Source organism: Coloeus monedula (genome assembly GCF_965178545.1).
Source record: "Coloeus monedula genome assembly, chromosome: 6".
Lineage (NCBI taxonomy): Eukaryota > Metazoa > Chordata > Aves > Passeriformes > Corvidae > Coloeus > Coloeus monedula.
Genome location: NC_138786.1, coordinates 30,083,375 through 30,107,948, shown reverse-complemented (window position 1 = coordinate 30,107,948; position 24,574 = coordinate 30,083,375). Strand labels below are relative to the sequence as shown.

Here is a 24,574-nt window from a genome sequence, read left to right as displayed (position 1 = left end):
CCTGACCAGCAGGGATTTAGAAGACCGCTTGTTGTGCATGGGTAGATTTTTAAACCAGTGATAGATTTTTTTTTTTCCCCAGTTACTTTCTATCTTGAAACTACTGAGGAATCTTTTCTCACTTGGAGTTTGGAAACAAATTGTGAGTCTGGCAAGTTGTAGAAACAGGCCAGTAAGAGCTGGGACCTAAATCCGGCTAGATACAGTGATTCTGCAGAGCACTGACAACTTTGAAAAAAAATCTCTGCCTATGCCCACAAGAATTGGAAGAGGGCCTTGTACTGTTTGTGAGTTTCAGTTGATAGCTGGTACTGGACTTCGAAGTATGTTCTTCCTTCTCTTTCCACTTCTGCTGCTGTTCCTGACTGTTCATAAACAGTCAGATGCTTGAGAATGGTATTTCTTCTGGAGGTTTATTGGTTTCCTCTACAGTAAGCAGACAAGGCACAACCCTTTGACCCTGAGATTAGCTCACTTGGTCAAAGCGTGGTGCTAATAATGCCCTGGATGTGGGTTTGATCCCTATATGGGCCACTTACTTAAGAGTTGGAGTCAATGATCATTGTTGGTCCCTTTCAGAACAGTCTGTGATTAGTGATCATGTGAAGACACTAAATCTGTGTTACATAGTTTAGCTTCTGCTGTTCTCCTTTTTCAGGTATGAGACCCCAGTGTGTGAAAGCGATGCCAGATCGAAGAGCACAGAGATTGATGATCCCTTCAAAGACAGAGAACTTCCAGGTTAGAGGAACAAGATCCTGTCTTTGCCTTCTTACCTTGTCTCACCTTGGGACTCTCAAAGGGCCAAGAATATTGTTGAAGAGGTGGGGGATTTTCCTCACAGTGCATGCTTTACCCTGGGGTTTATTCTGGGGGTTTTCTTTTAAGATCACCTCCAGTTTCAGCAGTGAACTGGAAAAGGCTGGGAGTGTCCTGGGGTAGCTGTTTATTGCTTATCTGCCCTTTGAAAACATTTCTGGGATTAGAATTTTCAGGAGAGAAACCAGGATGCCTGGAGATACCCTGGGGGAAGAATGGGCTCAACACTGAATGTTCCTTAAAGCCTGACCAGGACAAGATCCTTTCCATTTAGCAGGGCTTTTCAGCAGGTTGATGCTTCCTGAGTCACAGAAGAGGACAATTGTCAGTGGACTGACTTGCTCCCTTACACTGACTGCATGGACCAGGCAGGACAGCACTCACAGTGTACTAAGGTCCCTTACCTAATGGTGGCTTCTCACTTAGCTGGACTTTATTCCTCATTTTCTGGCTGGGGCACGTTTTATTTCCCACTGCTCCTTGCTTTTTATTCTGCTTTTCCCTCTTAACAGAGTGACAAGCATAACTTGCTGTTTGCCTACCTTTTTTCTGCTAGGAACACATGCTAGGCATTGGTCTTGGTGCAGCTCTTAAAAATGCTATCCCACCTGCCTGTACTCTGTTTTTTCCTTCTGTCTCCCTTCTGAGAAGCAGAGTGAGGGGCCTTCACTGACAGGTCAACCATTACTCTCCTGGGTGGGGACTGCTTGAAAACAGAAGCTACAGTGGGTCCCTTTGCACCATGAGGGAGTGGTGGATGCCAGTAATTCTGCAGAAATAGCTGGTAACTCTGGATCAGCTTACCATTCTATGGCTAGCATAAAGTGAGTTGTTCCTGAGCAGGTTAGCAAAGGAAATGAGATTTGTTCCGGATCTGCCTTGTGTGTCTCCTTATTCTCCTCCTGCTGGCTCCTGACTTCAGACCCCAGACCTTTCTGCTTAGCAACTCTGCCCTCAGCAGGGCTCTCTTCTATGCAGCTCCTCATTTTCACAAGCCATGTAAAAATTTCCTATTGCCTCCCTTTCACATTCAAAGGAAATCGACCAATTGGTTCAAATATGTTGTGGGGTAGGGGGAAGGAAGCCAGGGGGATTACATTAAGGCTCATTTCCATAGGAAATCACACTAAAATAGAATAACCTTACTTCCTTGATTCCCCATCCTCCTCTCCGATTGCTTTACTGCCTATCCATGCACGTCTCCCCTGCCTCTCCAGAAATCCTCTGAGAAATTCCTTTGCTCTTTGGCTTTTTCTTTGAGACTCTATTTCTGATCTCAAGAAGACAGACTGATTTTGTTTCCCTTCTCCCTTCCCTTCTCCACTGAAGCCAGACAAGGGACAGGAACTGCTTGATGCAGAAGAGGAGACAGGATACTCTCTCTAGCTTAGTGGTCTGGTCCCAATATCGGATTCCGGGGGATCTGCTCTCTCTGCTCAAGCCAGTTTTCTGTGCCTGTGTAAACTTCAAGCTCCATGTTTGGCTTCATTGGTTGGTATGATTGTTGCCCAGAGAAGTTTTGAATGCCCCATCCCTGGGGAGTGCTCAAGGCCAGGGTGGATGGGATCCTGAGCAGCCTGATCTAGTGAATGGCATCCCTGCCCATTGCAGGAGGGTTGGAACTGTTAGATGATCTTTAAGGTCCCTTTTAAGCCTAGCCACGTTCTATGATTCTGTGATTCCTAGCACTGAAAATACCCGTCTATGGAGAGATGGGGAGATGGAGGATCTGATCTTGGTTTGTCTGCCTGAGAAATGCTGTGCTGCATGAACTTTTTATGCAGTCTTGAGGTTTGTTTAATTAGCTGCTCTTCTATGCAAAATTTACTGATGAGCCAGAAATGCAGGGGGTGAGAGAGAATGTTTCTTTTATTTTTTTTTCTGTTCTTATTTCTTAGCAGAACCGAATGTCAAGAAAAATTCCTGCTTTAATTTGAGACTGATTGTATCATTTGCACTTAGCTCTGTCAGGGGCACCCTTTACTTTTATTCCTCTTGTAGAGGTTTGCCCATTCCTTAGACTCTCAGTGCTGCAGGCAGTGCACTTCTTGGCCTGTGTGAAGAGACCCTGCAGAGGCCCAGGTGGGAAAGACATAAGTTCAGATTCTTGCACACCTACACATAATCTCTTCACAACCTGTCATGACTGTGGCCAAAAGTAAAAAAGAAAGAAGGAAGGAAAATGTTGCTCGTACATAGCAAATGGCAAACTGCTAATTCCTGCAGATGGTGAGATGCTGAGAGCCCAGGGAGATGACTTCTAGCAAATAGTTTTTCAGCCTTTTCATTACCTCAACAAAAAGCTCCTTTAACTGAGTGGTCTACTCTGGCTGCAATAGCAGCTTACCCATTACAATGCTGACGTTTTCTGGACCATATGCCAAACGAGTGCTGAGGGGTGTGCATGTGTATAGTGTACATAATACAGAGACAGGCTAGGGACTGTTGGTTAGCTATTGCAGAGGACAGAGCCTGTAATACTGCAAACGAGGGACTTTTGTCAGATCAATTTGCAAGCTGCTTTCAGCTGTCAAGGGATTACAGTAAGTTTCTGGTGCTCTGTTTGTGGTACATGTTCTTATTTTCTTGTTCAAGAAAAGCAGAAAGTGTTGACATTGCTCTATGTTGCTGTGGGAGGCTGTTTGCTGATGTCTGCTGCCTAATCAGCTGAATAATTGGTAGTGCTTGGTGGTTTGGGGAAAGAGGTGAAGGATGGTGGTGATGGCTTCTCTGTCACATCAACAGAAGGCAATCGGATGGGAGGTGATGGGTTTTGGACAACAGTTTTGAAGTTAAGCATGCCTGTTTCTTGGTTCCTTGTTCCTTAGCTTGTTCCAGGCTAGAACAGTTGTTACCATGTTTATGGGGTAGTAAATGAAGCTTACTTTAAGCACCAAGGAAACAGCATAGATTGCCTTTTAAAGGTGAGAAGATGGAGAGCTTCACTGTAACAGTCTGGCTCTGTTTAGGGTAGGAGGCTCTGTTCAGTCTGTGGTTATGATGGTGGGGAGCTAGACGACCTCAGCACTAAGTAATGGAAATGGTTTCCAAGTTCATCTTCAACCCACTTTGTCCTGCTTAAGCCAGCAGTGACTGGGGGTGACTACCACATGCCGACTTCAGTTTGACGTATTTCCTATGTAGTGCGATCATGCGAACAATGAATTATTGTGGTAGGTGCTGGCAGGCAATGCTTTCTGTGCCTGAAGAGGAGAATGCAAGCAGCAGACCTTGCCTTGTGCTCTGGGGTACTTTAATCTGTCAATTAGGGCCTTGGAACAGCCACATTTGCCTCAGAAGATGATCCAGGAGTTAATGAATTGTTTTGTAAACTTCTCTGCAAGTGTCACCATGGGAACTCCCGTCTGCCAGGCACTTCCAGCACATCCCTGTGGTTTCGCTGGTAGAGAACTGGGTGAGACCTTAAAGCCAACTACACAGTCTTCCTGCCAGATATTGTTGATGACCCTGCATGTGCATGGACAAAAGCTGCAGGACAAATTGCCACACAGAGAAACCCACTGAGGGATTCTTCTGCCTTTCCTTAGGGACTATGTTGATGGTTGTTGCTGTCTTAAAAACAAAGGAGGTTCGGACCGATTCTTGCTGAATTTGGGTAGGAGATCAAGCCTGTGTGTTCTTGTATTAAACCGCCTCTTTTCTTTCTGCAGGCTGCCCAGAAGGGAAGAAAGTTGAATTTATTACCAGCTTACTTGATGCTCTGACTACGGACATGGTACAGGCTATTAACTCAGCAGCACCTACTGGGGGTGGGAGGTGAGTCCAGAAAGCACTCCAGCTGAATGCCACCCAGGTGGCTGCAGAGCTCTGGGTGCCCCTGAGGTGGGGGCAAGAGGGAAAGGTGTTCCTCTGACTGATTTGGGTTCTTCTGGGTTGCTGGGAGAGCATCTGAGGCTGCTTTGTCCTGTCATCCTAGTGCTGCCTGCTTCCTCCCCCCCCCCCTCCCTGGCAGCTGCTCCACCATAAAGGTTAGTATAGCCCATTTGAAGTGTGAAATGAGAGCTCAGTGGGAGGAAGTGGCTTGTTCTTTTGTCCCTTGGTGCATGAAAAGACCTAATAAAATGCAAATGGATTGAAGGAGACCATGTGGCCTAGTGGCTACCACAGGGAGTGAAGAATGCGAACCAAATTCTTGGCAGGACCAGTGCTGTGGTTTTGCTGTGAGGCTGCAGCCAGCCTGACGATGAGGAGAGGAGCTGTTTTTCATGGCCCTCCCCTCTGACCAGCTGCCTGTCCACCCCTTTTGGAAGGAGCAACAGGTCAGGCCTGTTGCAAGAGGTGGGCAGAAGTCTGTGTTTCTGGGGAACTGGAGGAAAGCTGAGGCTGTGTCTCCCCTTCTCGCTTGATAACAGCAGATCCCTGCAGTGCTGCATTGGGACAGGCCATTGCAAATGAACCGTGATGGATTTAAAAAGTGCTACACTGGCTCAGCTAGGCAAGGCTTCTGTGGTTCTGGATTTGCCTGACTATAAAAGGAGTCAGTGCTGGGGCAGATGCAGGGATGGCACAATGACTGGTGTGCTCATGCTCATAGGGGTCTGGAGATGGAAGTGCCTCTGCACATATGTTACTTCCGTGGGTATTGCTTCCATGTGTTGACAGTGGTGTTGGTCCCCTGCTTTCCTCTTTCATAACGGAGAAGGAATCAGTGCCATCTTTTAACTATTCAAGACTATTCAAGGTCCTGGGTGGCATGGCTGTGTCCTTTGGCTTCAGTGTGGACTACTTGTGAACTCATATGGTTTCAGCTTCACATTTGGACCTTACAAATCAGGCCAGTGACTTGTATGTGTGCCTGCATGCTGAATATTCTGTAACCCGTTGAATTAGCACTATATGCCTAGCATGTCTGTATTCATATAAGCAGGATGAAAAATGCCCCAAGGATGGGAAATACATCGTTCTCTCCCAGACTTAAGCATTCCAATGTCAATTCTGTCTAATTTGCATGGTTCAAATGCAACAGGCAGGGGTGGTGGGAAGCCCTGGAGAATATTTGATATTTATTTGGCATCTTTGGCACTGGGACTGAAACACAGCCAATGTAATCATCACTCTTAAAATAAAGCTTAATATAAACCAATGTTGTAGAGACCAGAGATGTATGCCCCCACTGCACTTCTATAAACCAGCAGGCTTGCTTCCTAATGTTCCCCAAGCTTTGTGTATTTCTCAGCTTTCAATGCAGGTCTTTCTGGTGGAATTTTTCACTGCCCAGCTCTTCGCACAGTCGTCACATTGATTTATTTTCCACTCCAATGTCGGCAGCCCAGTTGCGAGGGGAAAATTAAATCTTTTAGCAGGCTGTCCTTGGTAAGGCGAAAGACTGCTGCCACCCAAATACTCTGCCTGCCCACAGCCATGATTAAATTCTGATAACTGCTCTGGTGTAATTTTCCATGTGCCTCAGCTAGACTAAGTGTGTACCCCAAAGAACATGTGTCAAGCTTTTCCAACCCAACAGGCCATGACGGGACCCTTTTTATTTTTTTTAAGTAATTTCAGGGAATTTTTGATATTCATGTAAAAATTTCATCAGTACATCTTTCATTTCATATGGGTTTGTGGAGTTGGGAAGCTGTCTCTGTGCAGTGCGTCCTGCTTTCCAGGAGTCCCAAGGGGAGCAGGAATTGGCTTCTGATGGTGTAAACAGGTGTATTCTTTGCTGGGTAAAAAATGGCTGGACCCAGGAGAGTGGCTGGTGGCTAGTCACAAGTGGTGTTGCCCAGGGCTCAGTATTGAAGACAGCCCTGTTTAATATCACCTTCAATAACCTGGACAAGGGGATCAAATGCTCCTTAATCAAGTTTGCAAATGACGCCATGCTGGGTGGAACGCTGATCTGTGGGAGGGCAAGAGGGATCTGGACAGGCTGGGTTGAAGGCCAATGGTATGGGGTTCAGTAAGGTGAAGTGCCAGATCCTGCACTTGAGTCACAACAGCCCCATGCGGTGCTACAGGCTGGGGGATGAGTGACTGGAAAGCTGCTCAGCAGAAAAGGACCTGGGGGTGCTGGTCAACAGCAGCTGAGCATGAGCCAGTATTTGCCCAGGCAGCCAAGGCGGCCAGTGGCATCCTGGTCTGTATCAGGAACAGTGTGGCCAGCAGGACCAGGGCAGTGATTGTCCCCATGTACTCAGGACTTGTGAGGCCACACCTCAAATCCTGTGTTCTCTTCTGGGCCCCTCGGTACAAGAAAGACACTGAGGTGCTGGAGTGTGTCCAGAGAAGGGCAATGGAGCTGGTGAAGGGTCTGGAGAGTTAAGTCCTATGAGAAGCAGCTGAGGGAGCTGGGGTTGTTTAGTCTGGAGAAAAGGAAGCTCAGGGGGGACCTTATTTCTCCCTACAACCACCTGACAGGAGGTGGTAGTGAGGTGATGGTTGGTCTCTTCTCCCAAATAACAAGGGACAGGATGAAAGGAAATGGCTTCAAATTGTGTCAGGGGAGATTTAGGTTAGATATTAGGAAAAACTTTTTCACAGAAATGGTTGTAAATTATTGGAATAGACTGCCTAGGAAGTGGTAGAATCACCATCCCTGGAAGAGTTCAAAAAATGTGTGGATGTGGAACTCAAAGACATGGTTTAGTGGTGAACATGGTGGTGATTCTGGGTTGGCAGGTGGATGTGACGATCTTGGAGGTCTTTTCCAATTCTGTTGGACGTCTCCTCCAATTAACAATTTTATGATTCTGCGTATATCTGAAATTGTCTAGGTGACCTAACTTGACTTTGGCACTGGAAATGAAAGCTCTTTTCCAAGATGAAGGGATATTTTACTTATTGGGTTAGTTTAATTAATTTTTAGCCTTAACAACTAACAAAATAACTATCTATGACAGTGATTATCGTGTATCTCCATGGCCAATCTTTACTGAGAAGTTCATGTTGAAAAGAAAAGTTAGAGATCTGGCTGTATGATATTTCTTAATATCAGTCATGTCAGTTTTAATGTCTTAATATCAGTTTTCTTATTTGTGAGGCAAGCTTCACTTTTGCAGGCTCTTCATCTTGGTGCCATCACAATGGCAGAACAGGTTCTGCATTCAAACACACACTGTAGCCTTCTTTTTTTGCTCCTTTACAGCATTTCATGCTCCCGGGCCTTTTTTATATTTTGAGCAAATGCATCCCATTATCCAACGTGAATTTTTAACACATCACCAGCAAAGCTTATGCCTGATGCAGGGGGCAGGCCAGGCAAACATCCAGTTGTACCCACACCCCCCCCCCCCACCCCATGTCAACTGTATATTGTCCTATCTATTTTAACCAAACAGAGAAGCCACATGTAGGAGCTTGAGGGCAAGGGGGTGGAGTATTCCCGTTTCTCTGTGGCTGCAGAGAGATGATACAGGCATACAATATGCTTCTACAGTATCAGTATTAAAATAAAGGACTAAACGCAGAGAAGAGCTTTTCCAAAGTGTCAAGGACTAAGAAAGCTTAACAGTGAGAGTCTTAAGGAGCTCAGACTTCCTTAGGGTATTAAAAGAAACAAACAAAAAAAAAAAGGTTGGAAGTTGATTTTGTAAAATCTGAGTCTCTCTGTAGGGACAAAGGCTCTGCAGGCTCTTTAGTCTAGCAGGGAAGAACATGATTAACTGAATATAAACAAACTTGTGATCAAGATTTCTTTAAAGCGAGGGCAATTCTAAGCCAGAATGAAGTCATGAGGGAGGTGGCTGATTCCCTAAGGCTTTCATCTTAGGCCTGATGTGTTTCAGAAAGACTTGCTTTAGTCAAACCTGAGTTATGGTCCCAAGAATAATTTGATTCACATTCTGTGGATATGATATACAAGAAATCAGATTAGATTACCCTGCTGCCTTCAGTCTGAATCTGGATATGTGAGTAAAAACTTCTGTGTTTGCTGAGTGTCTTTGCAATTAATGTCCATATTAACTTTTTTTTTGGGTGGGGGGGAAGAAGGAGTGAGTGGGGTGATGAGGGAGAAGCATGGGGGGGGGGAAGAAGGAGTGAGTGGGGTGATGAGGGAGAAGCATGGGGAGACATCAGAGATTGGCATTTGAAATACTACATAGAGCTGTGCTAAACTGCACCCAAAAACAATCTAGTAGCAGCAAAGTGAGGCAATAGCTTGGATTCTTGCATGCCACATAAGCAAAACCTGATAAAACTTTTGGGTTTTTTTTTAAACTGGGCATGCTTAAAACAGCCTTGTAATCCCTTATAGGTCTTGTCTTGTTTAAGAAAGTTCAAAGCTATTGACTTAAATTGAGTTACTCTTGCTTTACAATAATGTAAATGAGATGAGAACTTCCCTTCCTCATGGCCCTAGCTTATATTACAGCATAATACCCAAATAGACTTCATTTAGAGTTTTGAAACAGAAAATCTCTGGTAAAATTCATTCTTAATTTTAAGTTTATGTTATAACTCAAAGGCACATCTTGTTACTGTATGTTTTCAAAGTAATTAAGGGAGCACTTGTAGGGAATTGGTTTATTAGACAGTGTTTGGTATCCCTGTTGAAAAAAAAAAAAGCATTATTGAAATTGTTCACAAGTAAGTACTATATAATAGGAACAGCACTTAAAAATTTAGACTTAGCTTTAGTACCTTTTAGTCTGTTTTCTAATCCTGATATAGTCATATTACACAGGGCCTAAACTAAACTAGATCAAAGTGAATCCCAGCCTGTGTTTCCCTTATCTGAGAAATTCTCTTTTTCTCTTTGGTCCCTGCCAATTCAGAAATGAGTTTTAGTTGCCAAAATGTGTGCATTATGGCTTGCTGCATTATCAGCAAAAATATTACTGCCCTGTGGAATTTAAGGTGAATGGGCAGCTTACAACAGCCACCCTTATCATGTAACACAGCAGCTATCTGTCCCTTAATTTGAAGTTGCCAATTATTCCCCATGTAATAGCCTCAAAAAGTACTCCAGAAAATGACCCCGAGGTTCCTTTTCATGCTCTAGTTGAACAGTTTGAAGCAGGCAAGCACAGCTCAGCACATCTCCTGGGTGTTCTGAAGCCGATCCATGTTTTAATAAAGATTGACACTTTTAAACAGCACAGGGAAGTTGATGCTCAACTCCTGTTGCATTTTAATTGAAGTTGGATACCAACTTCTCTTTGTCCTCTTACGGAAATTCTAGCCTGATTAAAGATACAGGAGAGTTCATGTAAGAGGAGGGTCTTTGAGCAGTCAATGAGGAGTGGAGGTGATTTTTTAATGTTCTATATTATTTATCCTACAATCTTTAGAAAAGTTGTGTTCAGAATAATGTTTCATATACAACTTAGCCTAAGGAAAGGAAGAAACTGGCCTGTAATTGGGAGATAAGTTTTAACTGTAGAGGAATTATGCATTTCCCATAATGAATTTGGACTGTGTAGTACCCTTTTGTTTAGTCTGAACACAGCTTAGTTTTTTTGTTGGCTTCTTGATTCCTTGGCTACAGGAAAGGGGGAATAATAAATACAGGATCCTTTTGCAATTCCATTAGAGTAATCCTCTCTGATTCAAACCATGTTTCACTGTTACAGACTTTAACTTTAGGCAACTGCAAAGAACAACAAAATGGGTGTAAGAAGTTGAAGCAGAGCAGTAACAATTTTGAATTTTACCTCAGTTTGTTAAACTCATTGCTTTCCACTGCTTAGTGCTGGCACTTTGGTGGGCATCATCAATGCAGGCATGGTCGTTGACTGGAGGGGTCAGTCCCTCTCCATCAGTTCTTCATTCAGCAGCAGCACCAAGCAGGGTACATATATCCTTGCAAAATATTTACAAGTCATAGAAACGTACAGCTTTAACTCCTTTAGACATCCTGACCACAAACATGCCTTGTGAGTTGGGAATGAAAGCTGGACTAATTTTTTCTTTTTACTCTGTTGCATTTGCTAGCAGCTTCTTGTCCATCAAGTATTCTTTCATCCTGGAATAGCTCCCTCTGGTTTATAGGCTCTGCAGTCCAGCTAGATGATGGGCTGATCTTACGGCCCTTCCCTCCTTTTGCCTCAGCTGCTAGTGTTGCTACATAAAGTTTGTATTACAAAAGAATAGATTTTCTAAGTCTTCAAACAGGTGATCACCTGATGGGTACTTAGAGATTGCAACCTTGCTTTCTGTCCAAGCAGTAGTTTGTATTAGGATTTTTTTTGTCACTGCAACAGTGCTGTGGATCCATGCAGCCTTTGCAGTGAGGCTGCAAGTGTTCAGGGACCAAAGGACCAGCTTTGGTAGGAATGGACTTCAATTTATTTAGTAAAATTTACTGGGACATAATATACTTTGACATCATGGTTCTATGGACCATATTGTGATTGCACATGTACATGTTTCTGTAGGGGAGTAATGTCTCAGATTTGCTGCCCTTGTATACTTTACCCTATATACCTCCCCTTCCTCCCTGCTCCTTCACAGGGAGCTAACTGCTCCTTTCTCATAAGGGGCCTCAAGGGCTGAAAAGCATTACAGATTGCATGCAAAGTGCATATTCAGGCTGCCTGTTTGATATTTTGGCGGTCATTCTCTGATCCAGATTTCAGTGCAGCTTACAAAAGTGTATGCCTGTGTTTTTGCAAAGCCTCTTTGCATTCTTCCAGTTACACCAGATGATGTGAAGGTATTCTGTGGGAGTGTGCCTCATCTGGAGGATAGTATTGTTATAAGTTCCAGTACCTTAACACACTCCAAGCGCAAAGTTCCAGTACCTTAACACAACTCCCAAGCGCAAACCACCTAAGAAATAAATGTTCTGCTATGAGGGAGCTCTTAGCACATTATACAGAAGGAGGAGCAAGAGCCTACTTGATGCCAACAAATTTGTAAGAAAGCTGAGAGCTGGTTTGCTGTCTTACGCTGTTAATGACAGACCATGCTTTTCTTCATTGGTGGAATACTGGTGGGCTTATGCTGCATAATTGAGCTGAACTTTCTGGCTTGTGTACAAAAGCAGTCCAACAAAAGCAGGTTACATTTGGAAAATCAGCTTACACAGAGCTCCTTTCTTCCCTAGCACTCATTCTTTAGGACTGATTGTTTTGCCACAGAGTGCTAAAGAGGAACAATTAGGAAGAAAAGCAAGTACAGCTGTAATGCAGTCAACATGAGAAGGCTGAAAAGGCTGTCTTCATTTTGGTAGTGTCTGTTCTTACTATGTCTTACAAAGCTGCTACAGCACTGAAGCGAGGTACTAGAATTCAGTGGATTTTAGTGTGATTAGTGTTAGAGCAAGGGATGTTGGAAATTGAGAATGTACAGGACAGCTTTGTTCTGTCTTTGTGGTCTGAATGAATAAATGAAGTTTGTGTCTGAGGGCTGACTTACTTTTCTTGAAACAGTAATGGGGAGGAAATAGAGGGACAGTCCCCTGGAATACTGCCAAGTCTGTGCTCACTGGGCAGTTAGAGCCCCAGACTTACCTGAGCTGACCCAGCAGGCATGGGTGGTGTCATGGCACATCAGCAAAGCTAGGTGGCCTAGCAGCGCTGTGTAGTTGTATTAATTCATGTTTCATGGGCGGTGCCTAAGTGCATTGCAGGGGCAGCGGCCAAAGTCAAGGAAGTTACGGCGTTGTAACTTCATGCTTCTGTAGTGTATAATGGAATTTCATGAGCCAGGGAGATATGGCTGCCCTGAGATGATGGGGATACTTCCTGTGCTAGGATTCTGGATGATAATCAGAGAGGACAGGCAACCAACCATCTCAGGAACTGTAGTCCTGCTAAGCCAGCCAACAGAAAGTGGTAAAAATTCAGAAATGGCTGTATTTTCCTTTTTCCTAAAGTCATAGCCATAAAACTAATTCCTTTTAGCTCTATTATCATGCTGCAGTTTTCAGCATGAGCTCTCAGCATGTTTGTAATGGCAAAGATTGGTTTATTGTCACTTCATGAGTCAATGTATTTGTATTAGCCTGTGAATTTTCCTGGTTCTCTCTGTGGAAGTGCTGAAGAGAGCCATGTTGCCTTTCTTGATAACTCATAAGAGCCCCTCCTTGGTGTGCCCCTGGAAAAGAGGCACTTTTAAATCCTGCTTCTGAGTGCCTCTTCAGTAAGTAGTGAGAAGCTCTTGTCTGTTGTCTTTCTGCTGTTGGTTCTAAGATAATCTGCTATTTTCTCCATTTCTGCCTCTCCAGTTGTGGGCCTTCAGTAAATGAGGGCAAGCCAAGGCATGGACAAGGGGAACCTCACATGCAAAAGCTCAGGTTTTATTCTTCTACCTCAGCAAAGTATTGCCCATGGTAATACAGAACTTCTCTGAGGCTGTTGGAAACATGCTAGTCTTCAAATGATAGCCAGCTTCTTTCCAAAAGGGAGAGAGGCCAATAGCTGTGTTAATAAATGTCATAAAAACAAGACACAGGATGTGTTTCTATTCTCTCCTGTCATCCTGGTCATTGCATACAGTTTAGAAAATCCGGACACTCCCTTAACTTCCTGGGGACAGTTTTGCAATTTTTGCTTGTCCATAGGTGATTCCAGGTGCTTAGCTGGTATTTTGGCTCCCCAGACTAAGTCTGACTTATTCCGAACCCCTTCTTCCTCCTGCACAGTGTTTATCCCATTGTACATTGACCAGATGCTGTGACTGAATGCCAGCCTGCCTCTCAGTTAGGAATTAAATGAAGGAAATAGTTTCAGGTAAAACCCTGGGAAAAATGTAATGCAATTTTTTTGCCTCTCTGTACTGTGTGTGTTTACTTGTTGCAAGGATTCATGTATCTCTGGATAGGGGCTACCTTTCTGATTTCTATCCTCATTTGTAAAAGCCATCAGAGAAGGTTAATGAGGATCTCAGTTCTCCACCTAAACTCCAGTTCTTGATTTCTGCATGCTGCAGATTCCCCCTCAGAAATGATTTAATTTACCATGGGGATAGAGTATATGAGGTAGTATTTTTCAGGCTCTGTAGCTGAATTTTAAAGGCAAACTGGCCACACCAGAAAGTCAAAAGAATTTTCTCTCTCCTAGTTCCCAACAAAAAAAAATTCAGTGACCATGTAAGTGTAGATCCTACTAGTTTCTGAAACAAGGTCAATGGCAGTCTTGGAGAGCATTTTATAAGGTACTTGGGTTCGTATTTCTCCATCAGTTAGAATACCCCAAACTCACACCAGAATCTGGCTGCCTGCAGCAGGCAACTGTTCCTCTCTCCTTCCTGAGGAAGGAATTTATGCAGCAGCTGGATATGTCTCCTGGAATAAGTCAGAGCAATTAGTGCCAGTGTAGCATGTCTGACTACCTATCCACTAATTTCCATGCACTGAAATGCTTTATTCTTGGAAGAAAAAAAGGCTCAGGTCTCAGCCTCATTTCAGCTTCTTTTCAGCTTTCTCTGTTGGCACGCTCATCATATGGAGAAAGGACAGACTAGCTTAGAAAGAGTTTCTTCCCTGGTTCTCAGTATCACTGAGGAATAAGCACCTTTCCCACTGCTGCTGCAGAGCACCAGACACTGCTTAAATGGTGTGACATAACAGTGCCTCTTCAGTGATGGCACGATGTTGAAAGGCAACATCCTCTATTTGTGTGTCTATAGCTGTTGCTGTTCCTCCTTTTTTTTTTCTTCTCTTCCTCTCTGATATTGTTATTGTCTACAGAAAGAAAAAGTGAGTCAAATAGCATCAAACTTGTAATATCACAATGAGTAAGAAATGAAACAAACTGAAGTTGCCAGCTCTGTAGTACTGCTTTTAATTGATTTGTGGTGTTTGTCTGCTGTGGACCTCTTACGTGTAAATCAGCTATGTGAAAAGCATGAAAAATGCTGAAAATACAGCACAGGAGTTCAGATTATATAAACAGATACAGGGAGAATATTGTGTCTTGCCAAGGATGTTTTCAAATAATGAATGTGTCTTGCATTAAATTAATTTGTTCCCTTTCTGAAGTCTAGAAGTTATGGTCACAGAAACTAGCATGACAGCTGACACTCATGGCTCTCCTGCTGGCAATTTTTATGGGAGCCCAAGGGTCAAAAGGACCAAGGAGATTGTCTCTTGCCCTCTAATGAGGATCGTTCTGGGATTAGGAAGAATTTCAGCAACTGGTGTGAGGAGAACCAGAGCTACTGAGGATATCAGACTCCAAGATTCTCTCAGCAATTCACTTGTTAATGCTAAAGGAGATTTTTAGAAAAAGTTTGTCTGTCTCAAAAGAGCCCAGCTAAAAGGAGGAGATTGGAAGACTTGTGTTTTTTGCTTTCTTTAAATACGGCATAGCACTTGCCTGATTTGATGAGCAGCTCGTGCTCCTCAGCTTGTGCTTGACAGTGTTGGTGAGAGCACCCACTTGTTGGGGGCCTGTGCCTCCTCTGTTCCAGGTTCTCTGAGCCAGACCCCAGCCACACACTAGAGGAGCGAGTGGTACACTGGTATTTCAGCCAGCTGGACAACAACAGCAGCAATGACATCAACAAGCGGGAGCTAAAGCCTTTCAAACGCTATGTGAAGAAGAAAGCCAAGCCCAAGAAATGTGCCCGGCGTTTCACTGACTACTGCGACCTCAACAAGGACAAGTCAATCTCACTTCAGGAGCTGAAAGGGTGTTTGGGAGTCAGCAAGGAAGGAGGTGAGTGTCTTTTCTTCTTTTACTGCATGAAAATAAAAACTGAATTACAGCAAACTCAGAAATCTGTTTTCTCCCAGCTGTTTCAAAAGTGTCACAGTTTGTGTGAGTACACGAGTGGGATTAATATACTGCCATGCAAATGTAGTTTGTTACTTGTATTTTGGCTCCATCTTCTATGCCTTATCACGGACCTTTGTGCTAAGCACTATACAGAAACAGGGCAACAGATGAGCCTTGACCAGAACTCTGCTTGTACTGTAAAGTCCTTGGAAACTGTAGTTCAGATCAGGTCCCTTCTGAATAATACCCTGCTAACAAGATTCTGTTGTCTCAGCCATGCAGGTTGGATGATGTATGAGCCAGCACAGACACAGTCCTTCTCTGGAGACCCTGTTGACTAACAGAAACAATATTTATTTTCATTGCTAAATCCAGCATGCAGGAAAGTGGATGATGCAAAGAGAACAACTCAGAAAGAAAGCACAGGGCTGTACTGTTGCCCTTTTTCAGACTTAAATTGTACTTCAAGACTGGGGGAGAAGTAAGGCATGAGAATAACCTATTTTCCTTTCTGTTTAGTGTCTGAGCAATCAACCCACCCTCCTGCCTTTTCTTCCTTTTTTCATCTTCACCTCATCATTTGTTGGGACCCGAACCAAACAGATATTTTTGGAAGTTTTAGGAATTGAAACTGTTCAACCCAAATTCAATAATTATCAGTCATTCTTGACTGTGGGCAGACTTGCTTGGCAGGAGAAGGCAAACAGCAAGATTCCAGGGGACTAATTTCCTGTGCAGGTGTTTTGGCTGTGCAGACAGCTGTTGTTTTAAGTGTTATGGTAGTTGGGAAGGGTGGATAGCTTTTTTTTCTCCCATCTTAATCTTTCCTTAGTTCTTTTCTCAGATTTAGCACGAGTGGGAAGGGAAGTCAGTACATTTGAGTGTTGGGAAGTTGCATTTTCTAGGTGCTTTGCAAACATTTTAGTTACCATAGTAAGCATATAGCTTTACTTGTCAACTTTGAGAAGCATTCAGCTTCCCTAGCCCAGTGGAGGTGTTTTTTTAGTCATCAGTACCTCACTGAGGAATGACATACCAAAATAGCAATCCTTAATTTTATTACCTTCCCAATAAGATGAATATGCCAAATGAGTTTTATTGCTATTTGGCCTGGAATAAGACACTCTGGAATCTGCTGCCCTGGCCAGCTGACTGTTCAAAATTTAGTTTATGGAAGGGGAAAAAAATCAAAGGGAGGGAAGAAAGAAAATGTGAAACTTTGAGCACATGTGAAGGGGAAAGAAGGCAGCAAGACATTGTTGTGAGTGCCTGTTTGTCCAACTATTTGCTGAGAATACAGCCTTGACCTTTCATGGTTTGTTCTGTTGTATGAGGACAGGACTGGGGTCAAAAAGGAGCTCTGATCTTGTTCTATCATACAGCTCCATATACCTACTACAGACCTGATGAGCCTTGAGGATCAAAGATAAATGGGTAAGTTAAAGGATGGTGAGGACTAAAAAGCAGTGCAGGGGGCAGTGCAGAGAGCAGGTACTAACGTGTAAGAAAGAACTGAGGGAGAGCGCTCTAGAGGTACAGTAAACAAGTTTGTGATGGATCTTTTTTAAGAAGTCATGAAATTGTGAGGAGGTAGATGGCATCTTTTCATGCTTCCTATTCATAAGAACTGCTAAATTTAGGAACAATCAGTATCTTTGCCTTTGATACAGTCCCCCACAAATCCTTTTTAGACTGGAGGGAGATGGTTGGACTACTAAGTGGATAAGGAATTGGCTGGGTGGTCACATCCAGAGGGTAGTAGTCAATGACTCAAAGTCCCTATGGACATCAGTGACAAGTGGTGTCCCTTGGGGTCCATACTGGGACCAGTGTTACTTAATTTCTTTATTAATGACATAGTGGGATCAAGTACACCCTCAGCAAGTTAGCAGGTGACACAAAGCGGAGTGGTGCAGTTGCCATGCCTAAATGATGGGATGTCATCCAAAGGGACCTGGACAAACTCAAGAAGTGGCCCTATGGGAATCTTGTGAAGTTTAAGATGACCAAGTGCAAGGTCCTGCAGCTGGTTCAAGGCAATCCCTGATATCAACACAGGCTGGGGATGAACACATCGAGAGCAGCCCTGCCCAGAAGGACCTGTGGGTGCCAGTGGGTGAGAGGCTGGACATGACCCAGCCATGGGCACTCCCAGCCCAGAGAGCCAATGGTGTCCTGGGCTGCATCCAGAGCAGCGTGGGCAGCAGGGAGAGGGAGGGGATTCTGCCCCTCTGCCCCGCTCTGGTGAGACCCCACCTGGAACACTGCATCCAGATCTGGGGTCCCAGCACAGGAAGGACATGGACCTGCTGGAGTGAGTCCAGGGGAGGGGGCACCAAGATAATTAGAGGGATGGAGCACCTCTGCTGTGAGGAAAGGCTGAGAGAATTGGGATTGCTCAGCCTGGAAAAGAGAAGGCTTGGGGTGACCTAATTGTGGCCTTCCAGTAGCTGAAGGGAGCCTACAGGAAAGACGAGAGGGACTTTTTACAAGGGCACAGAGTGACAGGACAAGGAAGAATAATTTCAAACTGAAAGAGAGTAGGTTTAGATTAGATATGAGAAAAAAATTCTTTGCCGTGAAGGTGGTGAGGCACTGGGACAGGTTGCCCAGAGAAGCTGTGGGTGCCCCATCCCTGGAAGTGTTCAAGGCCAGGTTGGATGGGGTTCTGAGCAGCCTGGTCTAGTGAAATGTGTCCCTGCCCATGGCAGGGGGGGTTGGAACGAGATGATCTTTAAGGTGTCTTCCAACCCAACCCATTCTATGATTCTGTGATCTTACCCCTACTCTAACTACCCTTTATCCTGATCACAGATTCATGTAGTCAGTCCCTGTATTTTGCTGTCTGTTTCTTCTCTGTACCATGGCCTCCAAAGATCTACTGGGGTCACTGTGGGTCCAAGCCAAGAGCTAGCTAGTACTTTCAGTTGTAAACTGCTAGTCAGATGAAAACAAAACTTTCCATGGAAATGTTTGTGTTTCAGCAAAAGCTTTGTTTGAAAGGTCCTTCTGGTCTGGCTTGGATGAGGAGGGGTTGGAGGGAGGCAAGGAAAATTTTAATTTCCCGTTGATCTACTTCATTACAAGTGAACTTAGCTCAGATATTCCAAATCCCGTTTGGGTATCCAGTAGCATAAGGACTAAAATAAATTGGGTCATCATTCCAGGTGATTATGCCTCTTGCTAGGCAAATTGAACACTTGTAATGGTTTTGAAAATCAAACATAATACAAATTTTCTAGTATTTAGAAGGCTGAGGAAAACAGATATTAAGTGTTCTGCATTTTTATCAGTGTTTTGCTTTTTTTTTTTTTTGGTGGCCAGCTCCACCCAAACATGGAAATAGAGTTGGTTAAAGGAAGCATAGGGCATAGATAACACATTACTGTTACTTGTCTCTCAGGGCCTAGAGAGTCCAAATAAGATTTATATGTGGGGATTCTGCCGGGATATTTGGAAGGGCAAACCTGAATCTGAGCTCTTTCCAGCTTAGAATCAAATCTGTCCGAGATGCATAGTTCTGTCTGTGTTCCCTTCTTCAGCAGGCTCTTCATGCCTGTAGTAACCTAATATGTGGGTACTGCCAACCAGTGGTTCTCCAGTGAGGAAAACAGCTGCCCAGTCTATCAGAAACCTTTCCTCTTTTCCATCCTTATGGTGACCCAGAAAGCTGCTGGCAAATCTGCTAGGTCTGGTGTCCACTTTGCACAGCTCTTGTCCCTCTTTTTAAACCAGACTTGTTTCTATCAGGTGCCATTTGCATGGAAAAAATGCCATTCTTGGATCTCAGAATGGAGTAGCCACGTAAGAGTCAGCCTTTGAGTGTTTGCAGAAGCCTGCAAATAGTTTCTTAAACTGGGGCAGAACAGGCAGGCAGGGCTTTTAGCTTGGAGTATGCCAGAAACAGTCTTTGCCATCACTTGATCTAGGATTGTCTGTTTGAGGAATTGTGGAAGGGAAACAGACTGATTTACAGCCTGTTAAAAGTTAGCATTCCTCAGTGTAGTCTGCACAGCCTGAGTTAAGGGGGGAACCATCTGTGATCAAAGAACAAATTTAGCTTTCTGCATTAGTCAAAAGGCAGGATCCTTCAGAGGAGATAGACACACATTGTAAAGCTTTTCTGGAAAGTTACTGGACCCAAGATTAATTGGAGTCCAGTGATGTTGGAGAGAAGGGCTGTAGTTCTGAGTGAGGCTTATGCTACTTGTGCTGGCTGCAAAATGCTGGAGTTGAGTTTTACCTCTATATTCTTCCAAATTCAGAAGACAAAGTCAGCATTTTGTGCCTGCCCAAAGAGGAGCTAAGGGAATAAGCAGCAAAGAAATGTCCCTCTGCCAGCTGACGGGAAATTCCCTTCTGCCAGCTCAGATCCCGTGATTACTTTGCTATCCAAGAGCTTGTCAGATGGTAGGTGTTGGGCGTGCTTCACAGGCCATGAGGACATCTGAGGTGGAACCCAGCCACCAAGAGTGCAGTCCAGAAACAGGATTGAAATACCTTAATTAAAAAGTGTATGTGTGTGTAGTTAAACAGTATGTCACTTTCTACTGCATCTGAGGAAATATTACAGAAGGAAGGAAAAGTAATGGACAATCTGAACAGCAGATTTCATTCCGTGATGTTTTGGACCTTTCTTATTGCTATCTTCAGAAGTAACTGCATGCTTGGGAGGCTGGGAATGAAGTTGCTCTGTATTATTACTGTGCAAGCAGCTGTGTGGGAGAAGGTAGCAAAGAGCAGTCACCTGGGAAAGGCCTCTGGACCAATGATGATAGAAAACAATCTGAGTGGCCATGAGAAAACTGTAACCACGTAGTAACTGAATTAAAAAGGAATTTTAAAGTACATTTAATTGCTATTAGATTAGAATCAAAGGAGCTGCCCTGGTTCAGCGCTTGGTTTTGTTTGTCATGTTCAGATAGTCCCCTTTGAAGAGGTGCTATAATTTGCCTTTAATCTTGACAAAAGTAAGTGATAGTATGAATCAGGACATCAGTATTGTGTTGAGAACACAAGATAAGGCTGTTTCTCTCCCCAAAAGGTGAAAGGTTTGCTCAGTATGCCTGAGAAATAATTTCTTCCTATAAAAAGCTTCTGGGGTTTCCTTGGGGCTTTTTCTTTTGAAAGACACTTGGCCTAATCCAGTGTGACTAGAACTGTTATCCAAAACAGTGTACTTGTGAGGATGAGCAAATACTCTGCTTTATGCAACTTTCTGGATGATGGGATGTTACCCAATAATGCCCAAGCGTTTCCCAGTTATATGTTAGTAACCCACGGTCACCACTTGCCATATTCATTCCTCTCTTTTGTGTCAGCAGTGCAGTGTTGTTGTGGCAGGGTTTTGCCTTCGACAGGTATATGTGGCTGGCCTGGTTTGTATGGCAAGCAGGCAGCTGAAGGCTGCTCTCTGCCCTGTGGAAGGCAGCACTCTCTCTCCCCAGAGTAGCAGGGGATGAGCTGCAGCACGGCTTCCTGCACGGCTGCATGGGGCCGTGCCCTCGAGCACACCGGCCGTGGCAGGGAGGGATGCTCCTGCCTTCTGCACACACCGGCCTGGAGCTCCCTGCCTTTTCCCAAAGACAGATAGAGCTCTCTCAGCTCTTTCTGGAGATAGGTTGTGCTCCTGCATAGCACCGTGCTGCAGGCTTACCTGCACTGGGTGTTAAAGGCGAGAGGGTTCTTTTGGTTGCTCTCTGGATGCATGGCTTGGCAGTGCCCTCTGAGGCTCTGGGAGCTGCTCATGAAGGGTCCAGGCTGTGAGTGCTAGTCAGTCCAGGCAGATCCTCTGCCCCTGGCAGTGGATCCTCTGCCCATGGCAGCGGATCCTCTGCCCATGGCAGCAGAGCCATGTTTGACACATGGGCATCAGCGAGCCACAGTGCTGCTGATCCCAGCAGGACAGGTGGCTGGTACTGGGCTGGTGTCTGGGGGCCTTGGAATAACTTACTGTGCTTACACAGTTTCTCTTAGTAATGTTCTCTAAAGCCAACAAGTGGTGCTTTGCAACCCATTTTAGTCTTGACCACTGTCACCTTTCCCTCCCCCTGCCTTTTTTCTTCCCAGCAGCTCCGCTCCCGTCTTGCAGCCCAGCTTCCTACACCTCTCCCCTGCCCTCTGAGCTTCTGCCCATCTCATCCCTGCACAGAGTGGCATGTGCTGTAGAGTACTTGGTGTGCAGAGCGAGCGGTGCAGTCAGGTCATGTGCATGAACAAATCAGTCATAGGCTGGAGTGGAGGGTGGCAACAGGCTTACTGCTGCTGGCTGGGAGCAGGAGTTCCCATTTTCAGCTAATCCCTCCTCTGAAATCAGACGAAGCAGCTCACAGGAAATGTGACATGCTTTCAAGAGCTCCTGTAATCCCTGAGCTGTCTGTATCCAGTGCACAGTAGGAACAGGCTTATTTCTGAGGTGAGAGGCCCTTGCCATGAGCTCCATCTGGTGTAGGGTGTGTGTGCCTGTTATCTCATAATGCAGTCACAGCTCTGCCCTTCTGCCAGGTATAATAAGTTCACGTCTTTGATTTTAGGCACCTGTTTGTTTGGTCCAAGTGAAAGATTTAATGAACCTGGGCTATCTGTATTGCCGGCACCTTCACTCTTCTGCCTGCCCCCTTTCTACATGGCATTATTTTGATTGCTTGGGGAAACTTTGTGATACTACTTGCATCCTTCCTTTCTTCTTTCTCCTTCCACAGTTCAGTTTAACCTTGTAATTGTTTCTTGCCCATGCAAAACCTCTGGATTTCATGATACTCAGCTACTACAACACCAGGTATTTAACATCTCTCATCTCAGGCACATTGGTTAGACTCCTGCATGTGGCTCTGAAAGGAGTGTTGGCAGGACTTGCTGTGAGCATGCTCAGAGGGTCTCCTTTGAACCTGCCCTCTGGCAACAGACAAGGGAAGGTTCCTTTGTCATGCCATGGCATTTACTGCCTTTAATGTGGTTCTTGGATTTTACAGGTAGCCTGAGCAGTTTGCCCAATGGAAAAAGACAAGGCCTTAACCCTTTCAGTGAGTATCTTGTCAAAATGTTGGGTTTTTTTCTTCTGTGAAAAGCATATATTGCAGAATTCATTCTCCCCTGCTCTGCCATGTTCATGAACAGCAATATAGAAACAGCTGGAAACCAAAGTCGTTCTTAAGAGGTATAAATAGACCAACATGCAGCTCCACTGCATCATTTCTAAGTCCAGCTCTATGTCTTTTGCTGGAATAGATAATACATTGCTAAAGAATTAGAATAGGATAAAGTAGCTATGGGATGAATACTCTCCTATCCTATTCTCTCTTCTTCTGTCAAGCAATAATGTAGGATATTTTTTGTGTTTACATTATATTACTCCATGGACAGGTTCCCATGAAGACTCTTCTCTATCATGGTGAAGGTCTGCTCTCTCCTGTATTTTGTGGCATTGAATCACATGGACCCTTTCATCAGGCATGAAAAACAACACAATTTGCTTTGATTTTAGACTTGATGCCTCATGATTCTGTTGAGTACTTCTCATTTTGGATTGTAAGAAGCAGTGAGAAGTTCTCCCCTGCCTCTATCTTCAGCCACTTGTTCTATAGCTGTCCTGCATATGTCTGGTTAGACTCCTTTTTGTGTTGAGAGGACCTAGGCTGTGTATTTGTTTAATGCCAGAAGTCTTCCTACACCTCTTGCTGTCCTCCTTATCTTCCTGGGGTATGTATCTGGTGCTGGTGAGATGGGCTGAACAGAGAACTGAAGATAACGATCAACTATACCTTGTACATTGATGATGTGATGTTTCCTGGTGTGTCCTCCATTCTGAGTACGTACTTGACTTTTGCCTGCTGCTAAAAGCTGAGCAGAGGCATTTGAACAATTGCGTGCTGTGGCTTCAGCCTCTTCCTCATCACTCAAAGTGCTCAGTGCAGGACAGGTCATCCCCACTCCCACGCTGCACTGCACTTACAGACATGGAAAACAATCAGTTGTTTTTATGAGCTGGTCATTGAGCACTGAAGGCACCTTTTGCAGAGCTGTGCAATCAATTGCAAATATGGCTACCTGAAATAATTTTGCATTTGACAATATTTGCCCCCTGTGACAGGGCATGTTGATCAGCACTGATCCCACTGAGGCGTTTCCTTCCAGTGAAGTAACCTTTCTCCTCTCTGAAAATCAAATCCCTACTTGTGCTTTGTCTTTAGCATGTTTTCACCTGTAATTAATCCACAGAGCTCTAGCTCTGATCCTGTAAGAGCTTTGGTTTTTTTTAAGAACCTTTGATGAAGGACTTAACAAAAGCTTTCTGAAGAAAGGCCTCCTCCAAGACCTGCTTGTCTGCTAGGGAAGGAGGCAGCTGGCTGTGGCTGATGGGGGAGATGGTGGCAGGGCAGCCTGGCAGCAGTGGGTTTCTGCATCAGCTGTGCCAGGCAGAAGAGCAGAGGAAGGGATGTTGGATCAGTTGTTTCCCTAGACTGCGTGCCCATTTCCAAGGAGGGGGAGGAAAGTGGTATTTTGTGTTTAAAAATATGTCAGTCCCTAAGGCTCCATGTGACTCATTCAATGCTTTTTTCAGCAAGGCTGTCTCATTAGCCCCTGGTTGTTTTCAGCCTCACAACTTACTCTGGGATCTCAGCTCTCTGGGGCCATGGCTTCAGCAGAGGCTATACTGGATCTTTATCAGTCAGGTTTCTTTTTGTTTTAATTTGCCTTTTTTCCTTACTTGTTCTGTTTCTGTTCTGTTTGTCTTTTCTCCTCCTTGCCCACCCCACCCTACCCTTTCAGTAGGTCGCTTGGTGTAGCAGCAGAAGACAAGAAGGGAAGGCAGGAGCTGACCCAAAGGAAGAAAAGATCCAGTGACAGACAGACACCTTGCTGCTTGTGAGCAAGCACGCAGCATCAGCAACATCCAGCATAGCAGAAGTGGCACCCAGAATGTTTGCACTTTTAAAATAATGGTTTGGGTTTGTTTTTAATTGCTTTTCAATGCCATTATCTAATACTTCAGAAAGTGGAGGGAAGCAGGATCATGACTTTTTAAAATTGGAACAGCTACTGATGATGTAAAATTGAGTTCACCGGGACTCAAAAGAATTTTATATACTGTATATAAATATATATGTAAATTGTACAGTTGTCTTGTA

At 44.4% G+C, this 24,574-nt stretch overlaps 1 protein-coding gene across 12 annotated transcripts in view; it reads left to right on the top strand.

The window, feature by feature from the left end:
- The window catches only part of SMOC1 (SPARC related modular calcium binding 1), a 165,112-nt gene extending 140,538 nt beyond the window's left edge, over window positions 1–24,574 (top strand). For 10 of the 12 annotated variants that reach the window (XM_082283402.1, XM_082283409.1, XM_082283400.1 and 7 more), the window contains 5 exons: window positions 659–741; window positions 4,491–4,596; window positions 15,139–15,386; window positions 22,418–22,468; window positions 24,216–24,574. In XM_082283402.1, the coding sequence (XP_082139528.1) occupies window positions 659–741; window positions 4,491–4,596; window positions 15,139–15,386; window positions 22,418–22,468; window positions 24,216–24,232 (505 nt within the window). In that variant the 3' untranslated portion in view covers window positions 24,233–24,574. The remainder of the gene's footprint in view (window positions 1–658; window positions 742–4,490; window positions 4,597–15,138; window positions 15,387–22,417; window positions 22,469–24,215) is intronic. The other 2 variants (XM_082283407.1, XM_082283406.1) reach the window with 2 other exon arrangements.